General features: G+C 36.8%; 1 protein-coding gene across 1 annotated transcript in view; it reads left to right on the top strand.

Moving 5' to 3' along the window:
- FOXK1 (forkhead box K1) overlaps positions 1 to 15,025 on the top strand; it is a 119,120-nt gene that overhangs the window by 77,550 nt on the left and 26,545 nt on the right. Inside the window, exon 2 of the mRNA XM_036741245.1 lies at positions 11,547 to 11,732. Within this exon, the coding sequence (XP_036597140.1) occupies positions 11,547 to 11,732 (186 nt within the window). The remainder of the gene's footprint in view (positions 1 to 11,546; positions 11,733 to 15,025) is intronic.

The following is a 15,025-nucleotide window of genomic DNA, read 5'->3' as shown; positions in this document are numbered from 1 at the left end:
TCCAAAGTTTATGGGTCAGATCTTAGCCTTGGTGCTTATTCAGCAACAGAAACAGGGTGCAGAATATTTATGCCTTTGGAATGCAGATTTTTTTTTTGTCAATTAACGAAAATTTTCTCTCTCTCCATTGAGGGAAAAAAAAGTAAAACCCTTGTAGTACAAGTATGCATAATCAGGCAAAACTAGGCCCTATATTTGTCATGTTCACACACTCACGTGCACGTACACGCACACATGTTTAACCTTGATTCCAACTACTTTTTTGTCAGAAGGTAAAGTACAACTCACCTCCTTGGGAGTCCTCTGCAATCATGGTTGGTTATTGCATTAATTACAGTTCTGAAGTCTTTTACAGTTGTTTGTTTTTACAATGTTGTTATTGTATAAATTGTTCTGGTTCTGCTCACTTCCCTCTACATTAGATTAGTTCATTCGAGTCTTCCCAGGTTGCTCTGAAATTGTCCACATCATCATTTCTTATAGCACAATAGTAATCCATTATATTTATATACCATAATTTGTTCAGCTATTCCCTAATTTATGGGCTTCCCCTTAGTTTTCTAGTTCTTTTCCATCACAAAAGAGCTGTTATAAATAGTATTATACATATGAATCCTTGTCTTCTTTGTTCAAACCTTTACACATGATTTAGGAAGAACAAGAATGTTACAAAGCAGTTCTTTTGCCAAGTTTAACAAAATTTGGGTTAGTCACGTTTGACCTTCCAGAATTTACTAAATATACACTTAAGAAGTTTGGTGTCTGGTGTCCTTCCCCTCTCCCCTCCCTCCACTCGAATAATTCTGCTTTGTGCTTACAATTTTCAAATCTTCCCTTTTGTGTTCACCTTATTTTTTAATGCTAAAAATGGATTCCGAATGTCTGATACAATTCATTGTTATGCACAACGTACAGCGGTATCAGAGTCCGTCATTTTGGGGTAGTAAGCAGCTAGTATTTGAAAGATTTTATTCAATCAAAATATTTATCAAAAGAAAACCTTTTAATTGGAGTGGCCAGTGAAGTATACTGTTCTGATTAATTAAATTCCCATTTAAGTAAAAAGGTCTTGCTCCTCCCTCCAAAAAAGCTTTTTAAATTTTATCAACTCCATTTCCTACTCTAATCTATTAAATATAATTAGAACTTCTTTGATGATTCTAGAACCTGTGTTTCAAGCTTGTTGTCTTAAACAAGTTGATGATGAATATATAGTATTGCAGATATGGAAAGCTGAATGTATACTGATGGAGGATAGTGCCTAGAAGTTTTTTCTTTGGGGGGGTGGGGTGGTTGCTTTAAATTAAATCCTAGCTGTTCATTTGTTGGAATCCCTTTTGGCCAAAAGTTGAACTTGGTAAACAAAACAAGATTACAGTGAATTGGTTGACATTGACGTTGAATGGGGTCGATACAATTGACATCTTTGTTAGAAAGCAAATTATACGAGGCAACTAAATGGCACAGTGAGTAGGGCACTGGTCCTGGAGTCAGGAGGACCTGAGTTCAAATATGGCCTCAGACACTTGACACATTTACTAGATGTGTGACCTTGGGCAAGACTCTTAACCCTAATTGCTCTGCCTTCCCCCCCCCCCCCCGCCCCAAACAAAAGCAAATCATAGCCCATATTAGTGGTCAGTCATAATTCTGAGCATATGCAATATAACTGCAAGAGTAATACCCTGAATAGAAGATCCCAAGTAAAACCAGAAATGTTTGTTTTCTAATGCGTACAGATACATGCATACAAATATTGACATTTTTGCTTTACTTGTTACATTAAATAAAGATTTTGTGTGTGTGTTTGTATGCATTAATTTGTAAGGTAAAACAGTGCCTGGCCAGCACCCTTTTCACTTCCTCATCCTGAGATGGTGAGTTTTGAAGGGGAGGCATGAATTGGAGGCCCCTCAGATATAAAACCGCAAAGACCAAGCCAGTCTTTGTAATGTTCTGCCTATGTATGCTTTGTGCTAAATGTGTTCTCTCATTAGGTGAGGTAAGCTTAGAAGACCTTGGGTGTCAGAGGAGTTGTAAAAGCAGACTGGGATCTGGAAACAGCCAGGACTTATCCTAGATAGGATTAGTTAACACAGTTATAGATGCTGTGACGCTGAGTAAAAGTGAAATCAAAGACCCATGATTGTGTATGTTGCTCTTATTTGCACATTGAGGAAAATACAGTGTTCAAAAAAATTATTTAGCATTACTTTCATTTCCCAAAGACCTCTCCCTGTTTCCAGACCCTCAATAGAACCCTCCTTTGCACCAAAGAAATGTAAGTAAGCAAAGCCATGCTAGGTATGTACTGCATTCTGTACCTGTAGTCCCCTATTTTTCTTCTAAGAAAGAGACATGCTTCAGGTTAATTCACTAAAATCATGATTAACGTTAAGTTAGTGTTCTGATGTCTTAACATAGTTTTTCTTTTCATCATTGTGGCCATTGTGTAAATTGTTCTCCTAGTTCAGTTTACTTTATGTTGTATCTGTTCATATAGGGCCTAACATGTTTCCTGAATTCATCATAGTCGTAATTTCTTACTGTTCTATAATATTACATTACATCCATATAACATAGTTTGTCCAACTAGTTCCCAGTCAGTGGACACAATTTTATGCTAACTCTTTACCACAAAAAGATGCTACTTTAAATATTTTTGTGTTTATGTATTTTTTATAAATGGGACCTTTCCCCCGTTCTTGACCTAGGACTATTTGCCTTGCAGTGGTGTTTCTGGGTCAAGAATAATGTGCAGTTTAATAACTTCCCAAACAATTCTAAATTGGTTGGACTAATAATTAACTTCTCTACCAACTGTGTGCCTGTTTTCCTTTATGCTGGCCAGCATTCACTATTGTTGAATTCTTTTTCTAGTCTAAGGGCATGAGATGAATCCTCAGAATTATTTTAATTTTCATTTTTCTTATTGTTAGTGATTTGGTACATCCTTTCATTGGTTGTTAATAGCTTGCATTTCTTCTTTTGAAAACTATTAGCACTGTGTTTTCAGGGCACAAGTTTTAGAGGTAGGAGTGGCTAATTATCTCAGCCCTTTTGACAAAACCTAAGTATAGTATCAGCTTGCTTAGGTACAATAATTTCTCCCCAACCTTTGCTGTACAGTATTTTCAAAAATCGTAAGAGTGAGCATTCCATCATATTAGGATAATTTTTATTGTAAGGTTTTAAATGATTTATTGTCCTTACCTGTATTTCTTATTGAAATAAGTTTCTAAACATTGATTTAATAAATGTGATATTCAATAATAATTTGATTCTTGCTACAGAGATAAAACATTTTTCCTTGTAATTTGTACCCAAAGGGATGAAATCTTGGAATTTTTCTCTTTATAGAACAAAACAAAACTTTATAGAGTAGTATGTCATTTGAAGCAGCACATATTGAAAATCATCACAAAATCAGTAAAGGGGAACATCTTATATAATAATATATACTAGTAAAGCAAGTACCTTTCTCTGAGGAGCTCAAACTTGTTTTCAAGTGTTACTATCTAAATACTTAAGAACCTGATACAGTGAAGTGAAAACATATCTCTTAGGTCATTCAGTGAGTTATTTTGAAGCTGAAATTAGATTCTTATTATTTGCACACACGTGCTCTTTCACAATTTTCAAATTTAAATGAGTCATTAGTTGGCCTTTTTTGGCTCCATCAAATTTGCTTGCTGCACTTTTCTACAACTGTTAAGTTGTCTTTGTTTCAACAACCATTTGCTATTGTAAAGGAGGAGAAGGGAATGTATATGAAATGAAAACAAAACGATAGTTTTAGATCACGAATCTAAGTGGAAAAATATTAACCACTCCAGTTAAACTGCTCATCACCATTTTTGGTGTCAAAACATCAACAGTGTACGTCTGTATACATAGATGTGTATACTCATAAACAGACATTTGAGTTGAAGACCATTCAACTCCATTTCAAATCTTTTCCCCTTTCAGTTTCTCAGGTACATTTCCCTATAGAATACACTGGCTGGCTGATGTTTGCTTAGCAGTTAATATTTCCCATTGCATATTATGAAATTTGCTTTATCAATGCAGATAAGTTTTGTGTGAGCTTTGCAGTATGAGCCAGTTTCTGAGAGGCCTAATCATCTTTAATAAGCTAACAGCTGAGACTTGTAATGCTGAAAGACCAAATCTTGCATTTCTAGTAATTTCACAAAGGTGCAGCCCAAAGTAAGTTCTGATCTAAAAGCATCTGTTAACTATTCTCTTCTTTACAACTAGGTCTTTTATAATTGTCTTACTGTTCACATGGTAAAGTCTAGCCTGCTCAACTTCTATCTCTCTTGCCTCCCAACTAGCAAGAATTAATTATCTACTCTGACTGTTCACTGGCACATAAACTTCTTGAGGATGTAGATGGGTTATTGTTTGTTTTGGTATCCTTAGCTTGATTGTGCCTAGTAAATATATGAATTGAATTGATAAACTTTTTGGTTCTCCTGTAATTAGAGGCTTGGTAGTAGCCAGAGATTCTAGGAGACTGATGCTATGTCTGGGAAGAATAGAATATGTGCTGAAGGCCATTGTGACCTATTCTTCCCAAAAAATTTTCTTGAAACTAGAAAAAGGAAATGGTCCAGAAGCAAGGCTATGAAGAAATATTGGTAGTAGAAAAGGAGTATGAGAGCAATGATAGGATTGGTGAATTTGGCTGAAAGGAGAAAGTTCACAGGGCACTAGTTCAGTATTTTGTTTATGAATGTTAGGCTATGGATGGATAGCATAGTGACTGGTAAACACATGAATGATTTAGTGCTAAGAATTCTACTTTGGGAGGCCACAAATCTGGAATTCCAGTTCTGCCGCTTGGCACTGATTTGACCCCAGTCAGGCTACTTCCTCTCTTTGTCCTTCAGCAAAGTGAAAGGGTGTTGGACTCAACTTCAGATGTCCCTTGGAACTTCAAATTTTTGATGCTATGATTGGCCTGTGTTACATTTGGGAAATATCTTATTGCCTTCAATGAGTCTATGCTGCTGCAAAAGTCTGTCCCTTAAATAATAGTATTCTTCCCATGACACTAGGTATCTGTGAATCATAGAACATAATTTTAGAATGCATCACAATTGCAGGTGACTCAAAGAGTAATGGAAAGACTTGTGGTGGGTGGGTATAAGCAGGCTGCTGCGTATTACTATGGGTAACTTAGAAATAAGTGTTATAGAAGACATTTATCAAGGATAATATGGCCGGAATAGGGGATATAGCTAGTAAGTATGGATTATGTGAGACTTAGGATAGGATAGCTGTAGTGCTATCAATCAATCAATAAGCATTTATTAGGTTGCAAATAAAGGAACCAAAGGAAGATTTCTGGTACATAGAATCAATTGCATTAGATGAAAAAGTATGATGAGGTTTCAGACTGGACCGATGGAAGGAGTACCCACACTAAATCACAGCTTTTCATTTGATTCTAAATTTAGGACATGATATGTGGAAAGTTTAACTTTTGAGGTTATTGTTCAAAATTTAATCTTTTGAAAGCTAGTAAGTTTCAAAGTAGTGATTCTACACTTTTCTGGTTCCTATATTCACCACACGATGACCTTTTAATTTTTCAGTGGAATCTTTCAAAGAATTGTTTTTCCAGTTATATCAACTATTTGCCTCAGCATTTTCTCCTTTAATGCCAAGGGCCAGTAGCATCACTGTTTGCACAGTAAGTTTCTTAAACCTGTTAAATCTCCCTGAGGGACATCTCCAAAGTTGAAGGATAACCAGGTCTTTTTTGTTTCTACTCTTTATTGTAATTTTGATCTATTGAGATACCAGAAGCATAACATAACCAGTGTTACACTGATAACTAGTAAATGGAAATAGTCTTTGGAATTGAACAATTGCCTAGTCACCACGGTTTCCTCATAGTATCTTAAGTGAACCTTAATGATAATTCTACTTTCCATCAGATAACCATGTATTATGCTGATAATTCATCCATTCTGTCTTTCCCAGGGTCCCTTTTTGGGAGACCACAAACCACATACGAAGAAGTTGTTAGAAACTAAGGAATAAGTCTGTGCTAATCAGCCTGAATACAGATGAAACCTATGACCATAGCCTCAGAAGTACTATTAGGAACTGGATTTGGCAGCTGTAACCTCATGGAGAAAGCTGAAATAGCAGTGGAGTTTGAAGAGGGGTTAGAGTTATTGTTTAGTTGGAGTGACCCTAGAAATTAATATTTAGCCTCCTAGAGTAGGTGTCCAGTAACAATTTCTACAGTAATATAATTGGAGATAGCAAGGAACCCTAATCCCTTTATTCCCTTCTTCCTTCCATGGGTAATTGAATCCTCTAGTCCATTACTTTTATGCCAGCCTTGACCACACTTAAACCATTTAAGTCGACATTTGAATATTACACTCTTAAAGATCACAGTTCAGTAGTTATCTCTAGGTACCTGATGCCGTATGTCCAACCTTAACCTCTTTATTCCTGGAGGCTTTTCAGACACAACGAATCTTAAAACAGAATTCATCTATCTTCTCCAAATCTATTTAATCTATTCAGAACTCACATATTACTGTGGAGGGTACTCCTATTCTTCCTGTCACCCATGTTTGCGGCATTGATGTCATCCTCAACTCTTCACACTCCCTAAATATCCAGTCATTTGCTAAATCTTGTCATTTCCCTCTCCACATATCTGTTGTTTGTCTTCTCTCCACTCATATCACCCCTACCCTTGTTCAGACCCTCGTCTCCTCTTGCTTGGACTACTGCAGTTAGTTTCCATGGATCATCTTTCCCCATTCTTATTCATCCTCTATCTAGCTACCAAATGGATTTTCCTAAAATGCATGCCTGAGCCTGTCACCTCCCTACCTAGTAACCTCCAGAGGTTCTCTGTAGTCTCTAGGATGAAATAAAACATTCTCTATTCAGCATTTAAACCTCTTTGCAACTTTGCTTCTTCCTATCTTTCCTCTCTTCTTACACATTATTCTCCATGCACTTTATGGGCCAGCCACATTAGCCTACTTGCTGTTTATCACTTACTCTACTCCATCCTTTGTCTTGGTATCCTTGCTATGACTGTCCCTCTTTACCTTCACTGAGAATTCACTTAGAAACTCTATGGTTTCCTTCAGGGCTCAATTCAAAGGCCATATCTGTAGGAAGACTTTAGGAAAACTCTAGGTTTCACTACCTACTGGTGCCATCCCCTCTTAAAGTTAATTTTTATCTACTTTGTATGTAATATCTTAAATAAACATATTTATGTTTATGTCTCCCCAGTTAAGGTGTATAGTCCTTGAGACCAGGGACTGGTTCCCAACTAAATTAAACCCTATTAAAATAAGCATCCGTCTTTAGTTTCTAAGTGTCTAACATTTTATTAGTCTTACAGTCAAGAATTCTACACTAATTCCCTGTTTGACAGGTGAAGGAATGGAAGCCCAAGGCATCCTAACCCTCTGAGCCCACATAGCTTGTTAAGTGCTGTGTAAGACCAGAATCCAAGGTTCCAGGCTCTTAGCCCAATGCCATTTCTTTTCTTTTCTTTCCTTTTTGTTTTTTGGAGGGGGGAAGGCAGGGCAGTTGGGGTTAAGTGACTTGCCCGAGGTCACACAGCTAGTAAGTGTGTCAAGTGTCTGAGGTCAAATTTGAACTCAGGTCTTCCTGACTCCAGGGCTGGTGCTCTACTCACTGTGCCACCTAGCTGCCCCTAATCCCATGCCTTTTCCATCACATCATGCTGCCTGTACTAATACTACTAATGTACATGTGGGAAGGTGGATGTTTTTTTAAATGTTCTTTCCATACCTGATGTATATATTTTTATTTTTATATATACTTATATTTCCATACCTTCAATTTATACTTTGAGAAGGGGATAGTTTTGGCTTATTATTTAAATTTAAGGGGACAGTTTATAAACCCTTGGAAAACACTACTACCTTTGAATCTTCACAGTCAGCTTTAAATTTTAAATGTTTTACCTGTGTTGCATTATGATTTTGTTATTTACTGTGTTAAATGTCTTTAGTTTTATTTTTCAAGGCTATGCTTTTAAAATTCACATCCCTTTAGTTCATTAGTAAGTTGTATTCCTTTTTCGATTTTGTATTGCCCTAATAGCAACAGCTGTGGTTGTAACGGTATGCTTCAATAAGGTCCCCATCTGTAACCACACTCTTTGTTCACTTTTTGGAAATTATTTTAAAATTTAGAAATAATTTCTTGTAGATGAGGCATTTATATTAAACTATATTTTTCATGTAAGTTTGTCAGGATCTTTTCATTTTGGGATTTTGCTTGTAAAAGTTGCTTTAAAAATCATTTCCCCAAGAGTCTGTTTTGCCTTGGAGTGCTTTACAAAACCCAGAACCTATGGTGCCTTCTTGGCATTCTAATTTCAGGCTTTACGTAAATGAAAATTGCTTGTGGTCCCTGGCCCACTACTTGAAGGTTTCCTAATTGCATGTATTCTGTATTGCCCTGAAGGAGGAAGGTTTAGAGCTTTAGAAGAGTTCTGGCTGTTGAATCATCCTCATCCTTTCTTTGACTATCTAGTATCTTTCTCCTGTTGTATATAGAGTCTAACAAATAGCAAGTCTTTGGGTTTGGGTAACAATTGTTTTTTCTCTCCCGTAGCCAGCTGTATTTATGAGATAGCTTCCAAACAATTCCTTGTTCAAAAGTAGAACAAGCTTTCTTGGGAGGTAATGGGTTCTTCATCACTGAAAGCTCTTCCAGCAGAGGCTGCATGTCCATTTGTCATTTATGCTGTAGAGAGGATTCCTGTTGAGGTAAAGATTAGATAAGATAATATTTGAAACCCCTTTCAACCATGAGAGTGAAAAAAAGCATACTCATTCTCCAATGTTATCTCTCTAAAAACACAAATTCTCCAATCCTACCTATCCAAACTAAAATTCTGAACCAAATTCAGGGACCTAGATGAAATTTTAAATAGTGAACCTTTCTGAAACAAAAATGACATTCTTTATTTTTTTGTATTAACAGTTTTATTTGGAGTTTTGAGTTCTATCCCTTCTGCCCCTCCCGTCCCCCCTCCGGGAGATGGCAGGCAATCAGATATAGGTTATACATGTGCACTTATGTAAAAGATTTCCATATTAATCATTTTATACAAGAAGATTTTAAAAAATGAAAGTAAAAAATAGCATGCTTCAGTCTGTATTCAAACAATATCAGTTCTTTCTCTGGGGGCAGATAGTGTGCTTTATCTGTAGTACTTTGAGATTGTCTTGGATCACTGTATTGCTGAGAATAGCTAAGTCATTCACAATTCTTCGCTGAACAACATTGTTGTTACTGTCTATAATGTTCTCCTGGTTGTTTACTTCACTATGCATCAGTTCATGTAAGTCTTTCCAGGTTTTTCTGAAATCATCCCGCTTGTCATTTCTCATAGCACAATAATATTCCATTACAATCTACCACAGATTGTTTAGCCATTCCCCAACTGATGGGCATCCCTTCAATTTCTAATTCTTAGCCACCACAAAAAGCTGCTATCAATATTTTTGTACAAATAGGCCCTTTCCCCCTTTTTTGGATGTCTTTGGGATATAGACCTAGTAGTGGTATTGCTGGATCAAAGGTTATGCACAGTTTTATGACCTTGGGGCATAGTCCCAAATTGCTCTCCTGAATGGTTGGATCTTTCACAGTTCCATCAACAATGCATTAGTATCCCAGTTTTCCCACATTCCCTCCAACATCCAGCATTTTCCTTTTTTGTCATATTAGTCAATCTGATAGGTGTATATTCTAGGCATGGGGAATGGGCTATGCAAAGGCATAGAGATGAGAGAGAGAATGTCCTATGTGAGGAACAAGGCCTGTTTGGCTGGAATGTAGAATGCATGCAAAGCAGTTAATAGGCTTGGACAGTAGGTTGGACCTAGCCAGGTTGTGAAGGATTTGAAATTAGGTATTGCTGATTCCAAACCCAGTACACTCAGGATGAAATACACAGACCAGTAACTTGGATCCTTACTTAAGGACAGATTGCACAGTGGAAAGCTTTAATATAAAATATCTACAATATTCGGTTACCTTACATTCATCATTCAGAATGCCTTTCTGTAATTTTTAAGTATATTAAAATATCTGAATTTCAAAGCAAATTGATTGTAGAGTCTTTTCTGTAACACGCTCATTGAACAGACCACCTGTCACTTTTGTGGACACCTTGCTGGTTAATAATCCTTCCTCCTCCCCTTAAAAACTAAACTATACAGTTAGTAATAATTACAGCCTGTAGGGTATTACTGGATTAGCGATGTTTAGTGCAGGTAGACAAGGATAACATTTTACTTGGTCGTTACTTTAATGTGCATGGGAACATACAAGTAGCCATTTTTTATGACATTGGAGGATTCCATAGACTTGAAAATATTGAGTTTCATACCACTTTAACAAGGCCATTTATAACTATTGTACAATTCAGAACTCAAGAGGTTTAAGCTCAAGGTCATAAAGGAAGTTAGAAGTAGAACGATAACTGAACTCTGTGTTCATATGTGTCCTCTAATCACTCATCACAAACATGACTTTTTATTTTTGTAGACAGTATTTGTTTTCTGTTATTTTTTAATATTTGTCATAAATGATTTCAGTGGTTTTATGTGTTGTTTTTGCCTTTCTGATCTCATTATTAGTCCCTGATAATGAATCTTAACACTCCCAGGGTGTTTTAGGAGGGATTCTAGTAGGAAGCAGCTTGTAATTCTGAAACTCTTCTTGATGTATTCATATGTATCTTATGCATGTGGGTGCTGAGTGTATGTATCTTCTGTCTATATACGCTGGGAAAAGAGACTTTGTGGTTGAAATGAAATTACTGTAATTCCATATCTTCTCAAAAGTGAAAGGGTAGTTTAATTTTTATGAACTCATAACCAAAAAAATTCAATAACATTGCACTTCTAATTTCTAATCTCTTAACAGTTCATCTCCCTCCACCCCAATCCCCAACCCTTGGCTTAAAAAATTTAGTTATAGTAGGTAGGCAGCATATTGCAGTGGATAGAGAAAGTGATGGCCTCAAAATTTAAAAGACTTGGCCTCTCAGTTCCCCCAAGAAACTCTATACTGTATTCCTTATATTTGTATTTTAATGGTGTTATACCATTCTATTATGTACTGTTTATTCAGCCAATACCAATTGTTTAACATTTAGGATAATTTAAGTTGTATATGATTTACATGAAATCACTTTGATTTAAAATTGCTTTTGGTTGTAAGTTGTACTTTCAAGCAGAGATGAATATTTTTGAATTTAGAAACTGTGTTCGTGGAGAATCAAATTCATCTCAGATTCCTAGTTCCAATTTATAAATGGAACTGCTGAAAATATAGAAAAGATTTTGTACTTTTTATTCACATGAACCACCAAGCAAACAATTAGAGTTATTCAGGAGAATTAGAAATTTCCTCAATGGGTATTTTCTCATTTGAAGTCTCTGATCAGTTCTTTGTATTACATGGCTAATATATTTATCACCTCTCCTTTCTTTTTCCCGTTATAGATGTACCTTTCGATTTCCTAGTACGGTTATAAAGATCCAGTTCACATCTCTGTACCATAAAGAAGAAGCTCCACCGTCTCCTCTTCGACCTCTTTACCCTCAAATTTCCCCTCTGAAGATCCACATTCCGGAGCCGGATCTCCGGAGCCTAGTCAGTCCCATTCCGTCTCCTACTGGCACTATCAGGTAAGAAGTAGATTCCATAGGTACTACTCTTTGAGTTAACCAAAATCTTTATTAATTAATATTTACCACAACAACAACTACTGAGAGGCAGCATGGCATAGTGAATAGAGAATTGGCCTTGGAGTTAGGAAGATTATAATACATATGCATATATGTATCCATACACACATATACATATACACATATATCAATGTCCCAGATAACTTTCTAAGACTTTTAAGTTGCAGGTTAATTGCCAGTCTGCGTTGGTAGAGGGAGTTTTCTTCCTTACCAGGACCAGGAATTCTCAACCTCAACATCAATAAAATCTCTCTCTCCCTCTCTCCCCCTCTCCTCCTCTCCCTCTCTCTCTTTCTTTCTCTCCCTCCTTCCCCCACATATATTATACATAACCATATGTAAAATAAGTAAGGTGTGGTCTCTAGAAATTTGTCTAGAGAAAAAGGTATATTTCATATTATATACAGAATACATATTCCTGAAAAGTTGTATGTAAACCACATTTTTCTACAGCTAGGTATTTAAAGGAAATCCATGTTAAATACTTTTGTAAAGTGAGTACCTCACTCTTATTAGTTTTGCTAACTTAACATTCTAACAAATTCTCTTAGATGAGAAATAGAGTTTATAGTCTTTCTTCCTCTGTGTCTTTCTGCCATTCTCTATGAGCACCTCATTCATGACCCTTTTGACTCCTATTTCCTTTACTTCTGCAACTTCTCTGACTTGCATTTCCACTGTGCTTCAGCCTCCCACTGGAATGGTCACAACTTCAATCCTGCCATCAGTCAAAACTGCTCTCCTTCTAAGATCTTGAACTCTGTGATCCTGTTATTGGATTTTCAGTCTGCTGTCATTTCACCACTCATGTACTCTCATTCATCCTGAAGCAGCCCCACATACTTCTCAGAGTTTCTAGCTCTTCCCCTTTCTACTTGCCAGTAACCCTAGTTCTGATGTCATTTTTCTTTATACAGTTTTGATCTGTTCGTAAGCAACTTCACTGCTATACTTCTACTCTTGAAGAATCCTTCTAATGTTCTTACTCTGCTAATCTCCAATTCTGGGTAACCACTACATTTCAGTCTTCATCTATATTCACTCCCAAGCAACTGACCATAGCTGAAAAGAGCCACAAAGTTCTGCTTACTTGGTTCATTACAGGTTTACGTTGTTTAACTTCAGTTGAATTTTTACTACTGAACAACAGTCCTTGTATTCAACTCTAATGGATTCCGTATCACATTCATCACTGCAACTATTCTAAGCCTTCATTTTCCTCAGACTGCCAACTTCATTCCTTCTTTTATTTCTCTCATCAGGTGACCCTTTTACCTCACTGAAAAGATTGAGTCCTTCTGACCTGAGCTCTCTCAACTCTCCTCTTCCACACATCAAAAATTTTCAGTTTCCATACCCAGTCTCCTTGACATGTTTGTCCCCTCAATCTGTCCCCTAAGTTTCCCCTTCTCATTTCTGATACTTTGTACCAGCAGTCATCCTCACTCTCTCGTCTTGCATCTCTTCCTCTCTTTTGCATCCTCCTCCCTCCCAGCAAACATGCTTAGGTCTCCACTGTTCTAAAAAACCTTCCCTTCCCCTCAAACTATCAACATATCTCTTTACTCACTTTCATTAAAAAAAGTAGTTTAGACTTGCTGCCTTTATTTTCTCACTATCCACTCCTTCAACCCATTACCATTTGGCTTCCTTCCTTACTACCTGACTGAACTTATTTTGTGCAAGATTGCTAATGACTTCCTTAAGTCCAGTGAAGGTTTTTCTGTCTTCATTGTCCTTAACCCATCTGCAAGCCTTTGACATTGTAGACAACCTTTTGCTATTTAAACTTTCTTCTCTTTTGGGAGGTGGTGAGCATTTAATAAATGCTTTTATTCATTCATTCATTCTATATTATAATACTCTCTTGGCTCTCTGGCTAAGCACCTGATCATTCCTTTTTTGTCTCTCTTGCTGGCGGTTCATCTTCCTTTTCATTCTTCCCTCTTCCCATGTGGAGTTTCCTCAAGGTTCCATCCTTCTTGTTATACAGTTTCCCTTATCCATTTCATCCATTTCTGTGGTTTCAGTTAATACCTCTGGGGAGAACAGCTCTCAAATCTTTAGCCCTGGTCTTTTTTCCTAAGCTCCCATCTTGTGTTTCCAACTACCCAGTAGACAACTCTCTTGTTGACCTGCCATCACCTTGTATATAAAAAGATTAAAAATGAAGTCATCAATTTTCTCTCAAAATCTATTCTTTATTCTAATTTCCTTGTTTCTATTAATGGCATTACTGTTCTTCCAGTTACCATGCTCAGGAACCTAAGCTATCTGGGATTCTTTCTCCTTTGTTTTCCAAATCCAATTACTTGTTAAAGTTCTGTTGCATCTACTTCTGCTATATCTCTTATATCCACCCCAAATCCTCACTCTTACTACCAGTGCCTTATTTCAGGCCAAACTTTTATGTCACCTGGACAATTTTAATAAACTAGTTAAATCTTCCTGCCTCTGGTCACTATTTCAATCTCTCCTTCTTACCAATTCCAAAATAATATTCTTAATACATAGGTCTGATCATGAACTTCCTCTTTTCAAAAACCTACATTGATTCCCTGTTGCTTAGTGAATAGAATACAAACTTTGCATACTGCTGTCCTTTATGACCCAGCCAAATCAAATTCTTCACTATTTCCTAATCTCATCTCCATCTCCCATGCTTACCTGCGTTTATGTATGAACTCACCCATACCTGCAGCAGTGTTCTACTCTTCTTCTCACCACTACCATAGACTTTACTTGTTGAAGTCCTTCCATTCCTTCAAATCCTACTCTGTTTCCATCCCCCGTGAAGCCTTTCTCAAGTCCTCCAACTATAAGCAATCTCTTTGCCTCAGACCACTGTTTGGGGTCTCTGTGTACTTAAGAGTATAAAAACAGTACACATACAGAGAAAGACAATCTGTATTTGTCTTACCCTCCACAAGACTGAATTGATAGTTAGCATTTGTCTTGCCCTTCTATCACATTGTAAGCTCCTTCTTGTATTGCCTTTTTCTATTGCCTAGCACACTGCACTACACCCAATAACTTAACAATTGTTGGTTGATTTGGGGGAAAATGTTTATTTAATTGACATGGTTTTGTGCCCCCCACCTTGTTTGGGAAACTTTTAACTAAAGTGGAAAGCCATTCCAGACATCTGTAACATAGTATAAGTAAAGAATCTGATGGAAAAGACAAATGAAGAAACCAAAATGAGTTGTTACTATTGAAGTGACACCTGTGTG

The sequence above is a fragment of the Trichosurus vulpecula genome, chromosome 1 (assembly GCF_011100635.1).
Source record: "Trichosurus vulpecula isolate mTriVul1 chromosome 1, mTriVul1.pri, whole genome shotgun sequence".
Taxonomy (NCBI): domain Eukaryota; kingdom Metazoa; phylum Chordata; class Mammalia; order Diprotodontia; family Phalangeridae; genus Trichosurus; species Trichosurus vulpecula.
Note: the sequence above shows the minus strand (reverse complement) of the source record. Positions and strands in the feature narration are given on the sequence as shown.